Source organism: Arachis hypogaea, chromosome 17 (assembly GCF_003086295.3).
Source record: "Arachis hypogaea cultivar Tifrunner chromosome 17, arahy.Tifrunner.gnm2.J5K5, whole genome shotgun sequence".
Taxonomy (NCBI): domain Eukaryota; kingdom Viridiplantae; phylum Streptophyta; class Magnoliopsida; order Fabales; family Fabaceae; genus Arachis; species Arachis hypogaea.
Genome location: NC_092052.1, coordinates 14,282,158 through 14,297,354, shown reverse-complemented (window position 1 = coordinate 14,297,354; position 15,197 = coordinate 14,282,158). Strand labels below are relative to the sequence as shown.

General features: G+C 37.8%; 1 protein-coding gene across 1 annotated transcript; it reads left to right on the top strand.

Annotated features, from left to right (window-relative positions):
- Positions 1–2,915: 2,915 nt before the first annotated feature.
- On the top strand, positions 2,916–6,885 carry LOC112766159 (uncharacterized). The gene is made up of 10 exons (XM_025812035.3): positions 2,916–3,263; positions 3,514–3,589; positions 3,668–3,765; positions 4,101–4,202; positions 4,369–4,455; positions 4,692–4,808; positions 5,052–5,155; positions 5,741–5,880; positions 5,991–6,127; positions 6,207–6,885. Exons 1-10 carry the CDS (start codon positions 3,057–3,059, stop codon positions 6,390–6,392), a joined length of 1,254 nt encoding a protein of 417 aa, XP_025667820.1. The 5' UTR covers positions 2,916–3,056; the 3' UTR covers positions 6,393–6,885.
- The last annotated feature ends 8,312 nt before the right edge of the window (positions 6,886–15,197 follow it).

The following is a 15,197-nucleotide window of genomic DNA, read 5'->3' as shown; positions in this document are numbered from 1 at the left end:
CCTAGCTTGTTTAGTAAAGGTCAATTCACTTTGCTTAAGATAGGTCAGCAGGACTTCTTTCTCACCCTCGCCGGGTCTACGTGGTTGGTAGATTTCGCCTGATCATAGCCTAGATTGACTTCTTTCAAAGCCATGCATCTTACTAGAGATGAGAGTTCAACTTGGCATCGAGTCGAGCTAGGAGTGACTTTTCCTCAACTATGGTAATGGTAGTAGAAGGCAGCGCCCCTTACTGCTCTCTTGGGCTTCCTTCGCAAAGGGGTTCTGTCGAGAACAAGAAAAGGAATATCTTAGCATGATACTCGGGGAGTACTTGAAAGCAATGAATAGCTCTCTAAGGTTGCAAGCAAGATAGATACGGAAACCCTGCAAATGAGTCAAGAAGGCCTGTCAATTCATTAGATTGACTCGTTAAGTTAGAGATTAGATGGTATACCGATGTCGGATTCTTTTCCTTCACAGCAGGGCCCTGTCACGCTGGACAACAAAGGGGCTGTCTGCTTATATATAATTATATATACAACCTTGAACTTTCACTTTCCTCAGCTTCAATTCTACTGTGACCACAAAAAAATGTAAAGATATATATTTACTCTATAAGTTCGATGTCCTAATCATATAAATGAAATGGATAGCTAAGTCTGAGTTAATCCCTTTCGAAAGGGAGTGAAGTGACCCGTTAGGGTTCAAGCTATGAATGTAGAGGTGAGGGCTGGCTGCCATCCTCTTAGAATACTACCCCTGTTTCCGTAATATATTCCACTAACGTTAGACTGAAAAAAGAAACTCCCCTATCATCCGTATAAGGGCTCCTAAGGCCCCTTCTTCCTGTTATGGTCGTTTGGCTTGAGCTTGAGTGGGTCAAAGATTGGAGGCTCGGTAAAGGCCTTCTACCTTAATTATTAAAACGGACTAGGGATAGTTTGACTATGCCATAGTAGGGTGGAATCCGGGGCGAATGAACTACTTTTTTAGAACTATACTACATTGAAATAGCCCTAAGATGCGGTGTGCATATGGGAGCGCTTGAAATGGTTTAGTTTTACTGAATGCCCACGTCGGTGTTGCTGAGCCCTTTCGCTCCTTGAATAACTGAGAACACATTTTCTACGATCCTATAGTGGCTTATCGTAGCTAACAGATGATCTTCACAAAATTTGGTCAACAAGCATGTAGCCCGATCTAAATATAATTACATGTCTCAATACTTACTACCTATACCCGGACTCGGGCCGGAAAGGGCTAAATATAGCATTCGCTAAGCAGCTAAGCTGAAGTCAAATACTTGGCTAAGTCCTATCTCTGAATTCCGGTAAGGAAGAAATTCATTGATAACAGATCATTGCTAAGAAAGAAGAGTTGAGTTAGCAGGCTCAGGGGGATCTTAGATTAAAGCATTTTTCTTTCGAGCTGGGAATAAGAGAACGAGCTAGACACAAAAGCTACCACTGAAAGAAGGTAAACCGAAGCAAACAAATGAAGTAGAATTGGCCTAGTCTAACGATTCTATAGCCTCTACCTATTGAGTTCCCTCTCCTGGGGTTCAAGAGTTGCTTTCAGAACCCTTGATTGAGATTTCCGTCTCATCACGAACTCATAAAGACAGCGATCAACCTCTACTTTTTATTCTTTGGCAGATTACTAGCTCCAGGAATGCTTGTTGTCAGCAGTTAAGGGACAAAGGGAAGGTGAGGAAGGTAATCCAACTACAGCACTAAGACTAATTCCGTCTATTTGGCGACTATTCCTACTGCTACTACTATGGCTACTATAGTAAGGAAGGAATTCGGTTTCAAACTGAACTTGTTGCGAGGGGTTAAAAATGGATTATACTCTTTCTCTCCATCTTTCGTCTATCCTATGTCTCTTTCCTCTGTTCTTTGTCCTTCTCCTTCTAGGAGTAGCAGGAAAGTCGTCAATTGGATATATGATAGATAGTATGGGGACGGTGCTTCGGGTTAGCACTATCTATTTTCTTTTCATTGGTGAACAAGTCTCATTCGTTTGGCCAGCCCTAAATCAGCATTGAAATCAGTTTTAAATGGGCATAGTTTGATTTTGACTTATGAGTAACAGGCTCTGTTTATCAACTACGGAGGATCAATTAGCATTACCTCACCTGAAATTGGCACATAAATACTCAAAACCAACAATGAGTGACTATGCTGAAATTGGCATATAATCACCATAATCGAAAAACAGTTTTCTTTTAAATATCCTCTTATAACAATTTTTAAACCCTCTATTGAGAACCCTTTTGAGGATGATGTTCTCACTCCCTTACATCATTTCTTTTTCAGTGACAGATTCAGGAAGTTTTGGCACGGAGCTGCGATCGAACTACGGAGCCTTATGTATATATGTATATATGTATATATGTGTTTTCATTTTCTGTATTTGATTTAGTCTTAAATTTTCGCTTTTATAATTAAAGATTCAATTCATATTTACGAAGACTCAATATTAAATAAATGAGTTATGCTACGTGTAGTCGTGTACACTAAAATCAACCACCAGTAAAATACATGTTGGAATACAAATACACATTGAAAATAAATTAAACCACACATGTATTTATACACAAATACATTGGTGGCTGATTTTGGTATACAAATAATATTTTTGTAAATGAATATAGTATCAAATTAAAGAATTAGAGGTAAGTAACGCCTGAACTTTTAGTACTATCATGAGGTGTTAAAAATAAGGGTGTTACATTATAAAATTAAATATTAGGGGTATTTTTGAAAAAATCGCAAACGTTAGAGACAAAAAGTATATTTTATCCTTATTTTTTTTAACAAGCTATTTTCCGAATTTTAAAAAAAAAATTATACAAATTAATTTCTAATATTTTTTAAAAAATAATAAATTATTTTCTAATTTTATAAAAATTATAATGGAGAGATTAACTTAAATTTGAATATTATTCAAAATAATAAAAAAGAAACGAGAGGAGGGTTTAAGACTTTAAGCCATGAAGGGGTTTGGGAGATTTGGATATTTTGTTATTTACTTGATCGTTTCGTTATCTTCTTTCTGAGCTAAGAGCCACTATGCTGGCCGTTTCAATGGCGCTGCTTCACCACTGTTCCACACCTCTAGCACGTGCGGTCAGCACTCCAGCACGTGATCGCGCACGTGCTTGCTCCACGGTGGCCATGGCCATGGCCACTGCACCTCGCAAATCGCAGCCGCAGCAGCAGGTTCTTCTTGGCATGTCCGAGAACGACCTCCAACAACTTGCTCTCAACTTGGGTCAGGTAAATCTCATATCTTTTTTCACTTTGATTCGTTCCCACATCATTTAATCCCACAAAGAATATAACTTTTTCTTAACTACTGTAAAGAAAATGATGTTAACAAGTGTGTGAATTGGGGACTCATTAACTATGATATGAGATATATTATGAAAGGTTGTGATTCAAAACTAACTAACAAACTATAAGTTAAATCTTCTATATACTGTTCATTTTTATTTATTTATTTATTTATTTTTGTGGAATTTGTTAGCAAAGCTTTAGGGGGAAGCAGCTTTACCATCTTATATACAAGAGGAAGGTCAGAGAAATTCAGGAGTTCATTCAGTGTGAGTATTTCTGCACCCCTTCCCTTTTGAAATAAAAAAATAAAAAAATGTTTTAGTTGACATTGTATTGCATTTCAGTGCCTCAGGCATTTAGGAATGAACTTGAGGAAGCTGGATGGAAGGTAGGGCGGTCTCCAACTTTTCAAACAGTTACAGCAGCTGATGGGACTGTTAAGGTGAATTATGAAATCGTAAAATTTATAATTTTCGGTCCTCAATTTATTGATATACATGGTAGTTTACTAGCTTTTGAACTTTTTGAATGATTTCTTGCTGTTCTAGTCACCATCTAAATCTTATGTGTTGAGAGTTTAGATGTTACGCACAATATCTGTTGCATGGACCATATTCTTATTTGTTTCAGCATCAATGCTTCAAGTTTTTTAAGTTGGCCCTACTGTTTGCTATACATGGAAGGTTAACTTGCATGATTCCATGATTTTGCAGAGAACGTGGTCGTTGATGATTCCATGATTTCTTATACTTTTTTGGTTGGCATTTGATTTTGCAGTTGTTGCTGAAGTTGGAAGACAACAGATTGGTTGAAACAGTTGGTATTCCAGTTGACGAGGATAAAGGTTCAGCTCGCCTCACAGCATGTGTTTCATCACAGGTGTTGGATCTTGAATAATCTATTGATTAATTATTGTTCGCTTCTTTTCTGGAGTATTTGTATACTTTATTTGGACACCAATTCTCTGTTTATGTTAATGTTAATGCAAATTTGTTGCCAATGTTCACCATTATTTTGACTATGATTCACTTTTTTGCGTATTTAGGTTGGTTGTCCATTACGTTGCTCTTTCTGTGCCACTGGCAAAGGAGGTTTTTCAAGGAATCTTCGCAGCCATGAAATCGTCGAGCAGGTTTTTGTCATCGCTTATTCATATTCATTCATAGAGTAGTTAATTCGATGTATGATCGTTTGCAAAATAGATAGCTTGGGGACATTTAGATTAATTTATCCATTTTAGAGAAACACAATGGACAAAAGAAAAGAAATGAGAAAGAAGGAATAAATATAAGATGACATTGTTCATTCTCGTTGGCTTTGTTCACCATAAGACAAGAAGTTTCTACAATGTGCATATTATGGACACAGGTAATGGCAATTGAGGAGGTCTTCAACCGCAGGGTGACAAACGTAGTGTTTATGGGAATGGGTGAACCAATGTTAAATCTGAAGGCAGTGCTTGAAGCTCACCATTGCTTGAATAAGGTAAATCAACGACAATGATATGTGAAGTTATTTTCTTGTCAAATTCTTAGCAACATTTTATTGAATGATTAAGAATAGACAAACCCTTGTTTTATCCCTTTCCTCTTAACGTCGTTTACATTATCATTTGAACATGTGATACGTGTTTTCAAAATTCATCTTTTTATGTTTTGATGTATTGTAAGAGAGAGTACATAAGTTTTGTTTCTAAGTGTGCTTTTGTTCAATGTATTTTCCTTTTAGGATATCCAAATTGGGCAAAGAATGATGACCATCTCCACTGTGGGTGTTCCAAATACATTAAAGAAGCTGGCTTCTCACAAACTTCAATCTACATTAGCTGTGAGGTAATTTCTCTTGTTACAAATGAAGGCTTGATTCAAGAATTAATGTCCTTACTTTGTCCCTTGATTCTAAGATTGATATTTGATGCCATTTGCATGGATATTTAGAGTTTAGGCCTTGGGTTTGCCACAGTTGCTGGCATCCTTTATAATTGAGAGTCTTTGTTCTATTCCAAAGTTCTTTCTTTTGCTTGGTAAGTATTCTGTAATGCGATAATTTTATGGTGGCAATGGCAATTAAATTTTCTGATGTGCTCAGTGAAGAGATATCCATTACTGCATCATGAACTTATTTAATATCAGCGTCTAGCAGTAAATTCATAATATTGAGCCAGAAATTAGGAAAGTTTTATCATAAAATTTGTTAGGAAATATATTCGTTCCATCATCTTTTGATACCCCCAGAGCAGCTTTAGAGTCACCGGCTTGACCGCAAATATTGGGAGCGCTGCAAGTTTACTTTCTGTTGAGCCAGTTGTCCATATATAACTCTATAAAATGACATTACTCCCTAATTTCTGATGTATGTATATATAATTTTCTTTCTAGCATGTGTGCATGTGATTTTTATTTTGTATCTTGCAACAGCCTGCATGCTCCTAACCAGAAACTTAGGGAGAAAATTGTTCCTAGTGCAAAATCGTATCCATTGAATGCACTTATGAAAGATTGTCGGGAATACTACCGTGAAACAAATAGGCGGGTTTCCTTTGAATATGCACTTTTAGGTAAGAAATTTAATTTCCAATTCAATGCTGACTTGTTCCTCGTCCATATGTTAAATGTTGATGAATCTACATAATTTAAGGAGTATTTTATTGGCATTATGTTTGAACAGCTGGAGTCAATGACTCGGTAGATAATGCGATAGAACTCGCCAAACTACTCCATGAATGGGGGCCTGGTTATCATGTGAACTTGATACCTTTCAATCCGGTAGAAGGCTCTGAGTACCGCCGTCCTTACAAGAAAGCAGTATGCTGATTTCATTATTTGTTTGTCCATTCTACATGATTTGCCTTATCAACTGAGTTATTTGATAATCTTGGAATAGGTGCAAGCATTCGCGGCTGCTTTGGAGTCCAATAAAATAACTGTTAGCATACGTCAAACCAGAGGACTTGACGCAAATGCAGCGTGTGGTCAGTTGCGAAACAATTTCCAGAAAAATCCTTTGGTTACCGACGCCGAAAATCTGGAAACAGAGCTCCCAAACATGGAGCTTGCAGTAGCTAGTTGATTTCACAACGCTCTTAGCAGTTATGTTTTCAACACTTTTGCCTCGGTAAATCGCTATATGCCATGACACAAACAAGTTCCTTTATGGTGAGAGACAGAGAGGTGTGATGAATAAGGTATGAAGTATGAACAGAAGATTAGCAGAGTCTCTATTGCTAATAATGAAGTCATAGAGGAGTTTGCTATGTTGCATTATTTGAAAATGTGTCAACCTTCTTTATATGATCACATGATGCTGATACACAGTGAGAAATGTGGACACACATCTATGCAATCATGGTATCCATTTTTCATCTACAACAACTAAAGGTTTAGGCACAAAAGGTAGTGTGATTAGGAGATAATTGTGATGTTGTTAGTGAGAGAGATTTTTTTCCCCCCATCTATGTCTTTTCTTTTTCTTCCCTCAATTCTTTGGTTGATATATATAGATAGCAGCAATTGGTCCATTGTAAAAATTTTAGACTGATGTTAAAGTCCCATTTTGAACCTAACTATTGTTTTATCTTCTATTTATATTTCGGTCCATTTGCTCCATTATATTTATATCAATGATACCCTTCACAAATCCATTCACTCATCTTGCTCAAAAAACATTTTCCGACCAAAATGGACTATTTCTGCCCCACAACTATTATCCCCGAGGCTGTTGGTTGAGTGGCTAAATATATTGCACTCGGGTTTGAATCTTAATAATGGCCAAATAATGTATATGAGTGTGCTGTGTGTGATATAATATCTAGAATTAAGAGTTGTTCAATCCATCTAACTGAAAAAAAAAAAAAAAAAGAATACGTGCATGTCGTATTGTTCTCGGTATATTATATATCTTTGTTTTGTTTTTTATTTTTCTTTTAATGAAATCAAATCTTCTAGCAGAAAGAAAATTATTGACCTCAAAATTAAGAATTCCTTATAATTCTTTTTTTACTATTTTTTTTTAATTTTTAATTTTAATAAAATTGTTCAAAATAACATTTGTCAATAGAGCCATCTTTATTTTAAAAAATAAGTTACATAATTTGAGCATATATACGAAATTGTAAAATAAAATAAATAAAATTAATAACTAAAAGAAGAATAAAAACAAAAAAATGAAAAAAAAATGTTTGAAAATGATATAATTATTAATTTTGTAATAGTAATTATTTAACAAAAAAAGAAAAAAAAATCTTTGATCCGGCGGGTCGCCTCGTCCTGCCAAAACCCGCAAATTTGGCAGGTTCCAAATTCTAACCCGACCCGCATTTTTAGCGGGTTTGACCCGTTTTGCCACCCCTACTCTCCCGTGAGCAAGCGACGTTCTTTCCACGAGTCTCTCTTTTCCCGTGGACTTCACTCTCACTTTGACTTAAATAAAAAACATACTTAGAGTTTCAATTGACAATTTGGGGCCAATTAGGGTTTTAATATGGGATAAATTAAATTAAAGACAACTAATACACTCTTTTTGGCCATGTCAGCGTGTCACTGTCCACGTAAGGAACCTCCGATTGCCACATCATTCTTTTTCGTTAACCTTGAATGGAGCCGTTAACGTTTGCGTATTTTTGTCGATAACAAAATCCAGGTGTATTTTTATTAACAGACAAAATTATTTGAGTGCATTTTTGGTAGTTTACCATAAATTATTCGTTTATATTTGTAATAAATAGTTGATGAGACTCTAGAGTCAATGAGTACGGCTAAACTAAAGCCTAAAATTGGGTTCCTCAAAAATAAAAAGTAAGGTTCGAGAACCAAATCGGTCAATGAATTGTTTAAGTGACCGATTCAATGAATTACTAGTCCAACCAGAATCTAATTAGAATCCAACCGATCTAATTAAATATAAATAAAATTATTAAAAATATAATATATAATTTCAAATATGTGAATTCACCATACTAATAAAATTTAAAAATTTACAATTTTATTTTATAATTTATCTAAAAATTATGATTAAAAGCTTATAAATGATTCAAACATAGTGACAAACACACTAATTAACTTTAACAGTAAACACACTAAACTAGCCCATGAATCATGATGCTTATAATCCTTGTTTTTGAATTTTGGAAAATAAACATTGAAAGAATAAATGACCATTTGTATCTATAAAAGATGAAAATATTGACATATGTATCCACATTAGATCGAAATTAAACTTGTACCCACACAAGATGCTTTCTGTGTGAGAAAAGTACCCTACGTGGCACTCCAACCCTCCAAAGACAAGGTACTTTTGTCACACGGAGGACATCTTGCGTGGGTACAAGTTTAGTTTCGATTTAGTATAGGTACATATGTCAGCATTTTTATCTTTCATGGGGTACAAATGATCATTTATTCTTTGAAAACTATGAGTAATCTTCAGGATTTTTTATTTTAATAAATAAAATAAATGTAATAAGTACTAAAATAAATAATTTAAAAATTATTTACCGATTTAAATTTCTCTCTCTTATCTCGTTTACAGTGTAAACGAGATAAGACACGTCACACTGCCACGTGTATATCTCGTTTACACTGTAAACGAGATAAGAGAAGACAAATTTGCAGCTGCTATAAAAGGATGTGTAACCCTTGGTATTCTCCAATCTCCACACACATTTCAAATCCTTTCTCTGTCTCATTTTTTCTCACGGAAACAAGGCAACAATGGCCAGTAACAGTGTATATATAGTGTGTGTGTTTATCCCAATTGTTGTATGAAAAATGGCAATAACAGAGTGACATTTGAGTATGAGAATCCGATATTGTTGCGCACTCAACGTGTAAATACGTTGTCAGAGTTGAAAAGTTTGATATTGAGCAAGCTCGGTGGTACAGAAGTGAGGGAGATCGGAAGGGTGGGGTATAGGTTGCTGGCACCCATGGATAACAGAGTTTTCCGGTATTCCGACTTCAAGGGGACGAGCATGTGCGACTGATGTTCAACATCCATGGGAGGATCATGGCGGAACAGGTAATGGAGCTTTCCATTGAGGTGGGAGATAGTTGTCGTGGTGGTTTTGTGCACTCGACCTATGTACCGAACGACCGACCTCTCGCACCACCGCCCATTCATGTCGTCATTCCATTGGATGAGGCGGAGGAGGGCGAGGAGGAGTCGGACAAAGATTACGTGGTGGATAGTGCGAACAGTGATTCTTCCGAAGGTGGCGATGAGGAAGAGTTTGTGCCGGAGATGTCTGCCCAGACTGTGGCATGCCATGTCTTGCCTCTACTTCACCCAATTCCGGTGCTATCGACGGTGCCAAGTCACTATCACAGTTTGGATCTGGACGCCATGCATGAGAGGACTCCGTTTTCGGACACGGGTGAAGAGGATTACAACTTAGACGGTGGGGTAGAGTTTCGGGTCGGCCGCAGGTTCAAATGCCGATAGGCAATGCTGCAAAGTGTGAAGAACTACAGTATTCGCAGGAGTGTTGAGTACCGGGTGCTCGAATTGGATCGGTTAAAGTACCATGTGCAGTGCCGTCAAGCAGACAATGGGTGTTTATAGAGCCATCGTGTGGCCCTTCGGCAGAACCTCAGATACTGGTAAGTTCAACTTTAATTGTGCTTTTGAGTACTTCTGTGTAATATATTAAAGAGGTTTGAGATATGGCTGAAGCAATATTGTTTTGTTGTGGTTAGGGAGGTTTGGAGGGTTGGTGGAGTGCACAGTTGTCTAGCACCCACCATGTCTCAAGACCATCGCCAATTAAACAGCAGTTTCATTTGCATGGTCATATTGCCGTTGATACAGTCCAACCCCTCTGTGAGTATTCTGGTGTTATAAGGTGCGGTCCAGGCGAGCTATCATTTCAAACCCTCCTACAGAAAGGTGTGGATGACAAAGCAGAAGATAATTGCACAGATCTACGGGGATTGGGAAGAGTCCTACAACAAGGTGCCGAAGCTGCTTCAGGCACTGCAGAACTATTTTCCTGGAACCATTTGTGACCTACGTGTCAAACCGTTCTACGATGGGCACCTCTTGGTACGAGGTTGTACCATGTTCGACGAAGTATTTTGGGCTTTTCCCTCATGTGTCGAGGCATTCAAGCATTGCAAGCCGTTTGTATCTGTCGACGGCACGCATCTGTATGGCAGATACAGTGGAGTGTTGCTTATTGCGGTGGCGCAAGACGGCAACAGCAACATCCTGCCTATTGCTTTTGCCGTTGTCGAGTCCGAAAGCACCGAGTCATGGTCGTTCTTCTTTACTAATCTGAGACACCATGCCACCCCACAAGATGGTCTGCTGGTTATCTCCGACTGATCTCAGGCCATCAAGGCCGCGCTAAGCGCCGACGATAGTGGATGGCATCCCCCAAGAGCATTTCATGCTTACTGTATCAGACACATAGCTGCAAATTTCATGACTCAGTTCAAGTCAGCTAAGGGCAAGAGATACCTCATAAATGCTGCTTACAGTCCAAGCAAGGCTGGGTATGAGTGGTACATGGATGCCTTGAGAGGATTCTCCTCGGCGATGGCAGATTGGGCTGGTCGGTTCAACAGGAGATTTGGCTGCAACATTTCGACAGTGGGCGGCGGTTTGGACACATGGCCACAAATCTGTTAGAGTGCATCAATGTAGTTCTGAAGGGGACACGATACACTCTGATTTCAGCCATTGTGCGCATCATGTATGAAAGACTGTAGAAGTTGTTTGTGACGAAGGGCAGGGAGGCGCAGTCACAGATGGCGAATGGAAACCGTTTCTCCCAAAGACTCTTAGCCACCATTAAAAAGAATAGAGAAGGCATCCCGAAGATGCGTGTCACTCATTGTGATAGGCGGGCCTCTATGTTTGTTGTGAAGGAGCTAGAGCCGTTCGAGGGTTGGTCGCAAGGTTCCTTCCGTCTTCGTCTATCAAAAAGTACGTGTTATTGTGGACTATTTCATTCTCTCCACTATCCGTGCCGCCACGCACTTGCCGGGTGTGTCGCCGCTAGCATTGAGTGGTACCCGTATGTGCATCCGATTTACAGGCAGGAAGCTATGTTCAAGGTGTACGAGGTGGAGTTTCCACCGATTCTTGACGAGTCCCTTTGGCCGGAGTGGTATGGGACGATGTTGTGTCCTAATCCTGTCACGCGTTCGAAGGCGACTGGACGACCCGTTTCCACCAGATTCTTGAATGATATGGATGAGGTCGAGCAACATGAGAAGCGGTGTGGCCTCTGTAGGCAATCCGGTCATATTAGAAGGGGTTGTTCTAATCAACCCACGAGAGATGCCTAGGACCTACAGTTCTTTTAGTATGGATGTAGTTTATTCCTGTTGAAGTTTTTTTATCATTTGATTATACCAGTTAAATGAAGCTGTAGCCTTTTTGATTTATCAGAAATGTCAATCCTTAGTTTTACATTTTAGTTTAATTGATGATGTAATATGTTGGTGTTATTTTTATTTTTGTTTAAAGTGGAATCCTTTGGTTTTGACATTTTATAGACTTCGGAGATGTAATAATTTAGTTTCGTATTTTACTTTTATAAGGCAGAGGGTAATAGTCATAAGAAATTACAACATAATAAACAACAACTGTTTACAATACAGAGCTTCACATACTAGCTAAAAAAGTGAATAAACAAGACAACCAAAATATAAAACAATAAAAAGAACTACAACCCAAACATATAACATCATCGGTGGCGAGGATCCTAGTAGTAGCACCTGTGCCCGGTACCACACGGTGGAGGTTGAGCCTGGCACTGAGGTTGAGAAGGACGAGGATCTTCCTGAGGCATTAGAGGGACAGCGGTGTCCTGGAGTGGCTGCGGATGATATGGCTGGAGCCCTCCAGAGGATGGATATGTGGCATACTGATGGATGTGAAGCTAAGGTTGAGACAGTGGAGCTAATGGAGGGGTCGCTTGAGGCTGTGATGATTTCAGGTACATACCATAGTTGTAGGATGGCGGGGTCGCAGACTGGGTACCAGGATGAAGACTGATGAGCGAATAATTTATACGCTTTTTGGCATTGTTCTTAGGTAGTTTTTAATATATTTTAATTACTTTTTAGTATATTTGTATTAGTTTTTATGCAAAAATTACATTTCTGGACTTTGCTATGAATTTGTGTATTTTTCTGTGATTTCAGGTATTTTCTGGCTGAAATTGAGGGACCTGAGCAAAAATCTGATTCAGAGGCTGAAAAAGGACTACAGATGCTATTGGATTCTGACCTCCCTGCACTCGAAATAGAATTTTTGGATCTACAGAAGTCCAATTGGCACGTTATCAATTGCGTTGGAAAGTAGACATCCAGGGCTTTCCAGCAATATATAATAGTCCATACTTTGCCCGAGTTTTGATGACTCAAACTAGTGTTTAAACGCCAACTTCTTGCCCTATTCTGGCGTTAAACGCCAGAAACAGGTTACAAGCTAGAGTTAAACGCCAGAAACAGGTTACAACCTGGCGTTTAACTCCAGGAATAGCCTATGCACGTGAAAGCTTCAATGCTCAGCCCAAACACACACCAAGTGGGTCCCAGAAGTGGATTTCTGCACTATCTATCTTAGTTTACTCATTTTCTGTAAACCTAGGTTACTAGTTGAGTATACAAACTACTTTTAGAGATTTATTTTGTACCTCATGACATTTTACATCTGAATTTGTATCTTCTACAGCATGAGTCTCTAAACCCCATGGTTGAGGGTGAGGAGCTCTGCTGTGTCTCAATGGATTAATGCAATTACTACTGTTTTTCATTCAATCACGCTTGTTTCTATTCTAAGATATTCATTTGCACTTCAACATGATGAATGTGATGATCCGTGACACTCATCACCATTCTCAACCTATGAACGCGTGCCTGACAACCACTTCCGTTCTATCTTAGATTGAGTGTGTATCTCTTGGGCTTCTGGTTCATGAGTTTGACTGCCTCTCCTGACAACAGAGCACTCAAATCCGTGAGGCCAGAGTCTTCGTGGTATAAGCTAGAATCGATTGGCAGCATTCCTGAGATCCGAAAAGTCTAAACCTTGTCTGTGATATTCCGAGTAGGATCTGGGAAGGGATGACTGTGACGAACTTCAAACTCACGACTGTTGGGCGTAGTGACAGACGCAAAAGGATCACTGGATCCTATTCCAACACAAGTGAGAACCTTCAGATGATTAGCCATGTACGTGGACCTTTTTCACTGAGAGGACGGATGGTAGCCATTGACAACGGTGATCCACCAACATACAGCTTGCCATGGAAGGAGCCTTGCGTGCGTGAAGAAGAAGACAGTAGGAAAGCAGAGATTCAAAAGACAGAGCATTTCCAAAACTCCAACCTATTCTCCATTACTGCATAACAAGTATTTATTTCATACTCTTTTATTTTTCGCAATTAAAACTAAGAACCATTATTGATATCCTGACTAAGATTTACAAGATAACCATAGCTTGCTTCAAGCCAACAATCTCCGTGGGATCGACCCTTACTAACGTAAGGTATTACTTGGACGACCCAGTGCACTTGCTGGTTAGTTGCGCGGGATTGCAAAAGTGTGATTGCAATTTTGTGTAGTAAGTTTTTGGCGCCGTTGCCGGGGATTGTTCGAGTTTGGACAACTGACGGTTCATCTTGTTGCTTAGATTAGGAAAAATTGTCTTTTGTTAAGTTTAGAGTCTCTTTATTTTTCTTTTCAAAAATCTTATTTTTCCTCATTAATTTTCTATTTTTATTTGAGTTCAGTTTCATGAATTAAGTTTGGTGTCAATTGCATGCTTTTCGTTTTCCTTCAATTTTTCAAAAATATTTCTCTCTTATTTAATCCTTGCATTTATTGAATGTGTCTATGTTCTTGTGAATAGTTGCTCATTTGAGTCTTTCTTTCTAAAATCTTTTCGAAAAAAATTTTCCTTGTTTGATCTTTAATTTTTCTTGTTTTGTGTCTTTCCGTGTTTTTCTTGTGATTTTCAAAAATTCCAAAAAGATTTTTCAAGAAAATACTTTTTCTTTCATAACTCAGTTGGTTAGAGCGTTGGCTTATGTTTTTGGTATCTTCTTTTCAAAAATAATTTTTCTTTGATTAAATCTTGTGTCAAATTTTAAGTTTGGTGTTCTTTCTTTATGTTCTTGAGTTCTTTGAGTCTTTGAATTGTGTTCTTGTTGTTCTTGTGAGTCTTCAAAGTGTTCTTGAATTTTCTTAGTGTTTTGATCTTAAAATTTTTAAGTTTGGTATTCCTTGGTGTTTTTCCTCCAAAATTTTCGAAAACAAGGAGTATTAGAACTAAAAATTTTAAGACTTGTGTCTTTTGTGTGTTTTTCTCTTTCATCATAAAATTCAAAAATAAAAAAAATATCCTTTCCTTTAATTGCTCATAATTTTCGAATTCATTAGGTTGATTTGGTCAAAATTTTTAAAATCATATCTTTTTCAAAAAAAAAAAAACTCCTAACCACTTTCTCTCTCTCATTCTTTTTCAAAAATCATCATAAAATATTTTCAAATTTTTTTATTTTATTTTATTATTTTAATATCCATTTTCTTATTCTTATTTTTTCGAAAAAAATATAATAAATATAATAAAATAAATAAAATAAGTAAATAATATTTTCATCTCCAATCCATATCATCTTCCTTTCTCCATCATGGACCTAAGTGGAAATGAACAGTCCAGAAAGACTCTGGGGTCATATGCTAACCCCACTACTGCTTCATATGGGAGTAGTATCTGTATACCCTCCATTGGAGTCAGTAGTTTTGAGTTGAATCCTCAGCTCATTATCATGGTGCAGCAAAATTGCCAGTATTCCAGTCTTCCACAGGAAGAACCTACTGAGTTTCTGGCACAGTTCTTACAAATTGCTGACACAGTACATGA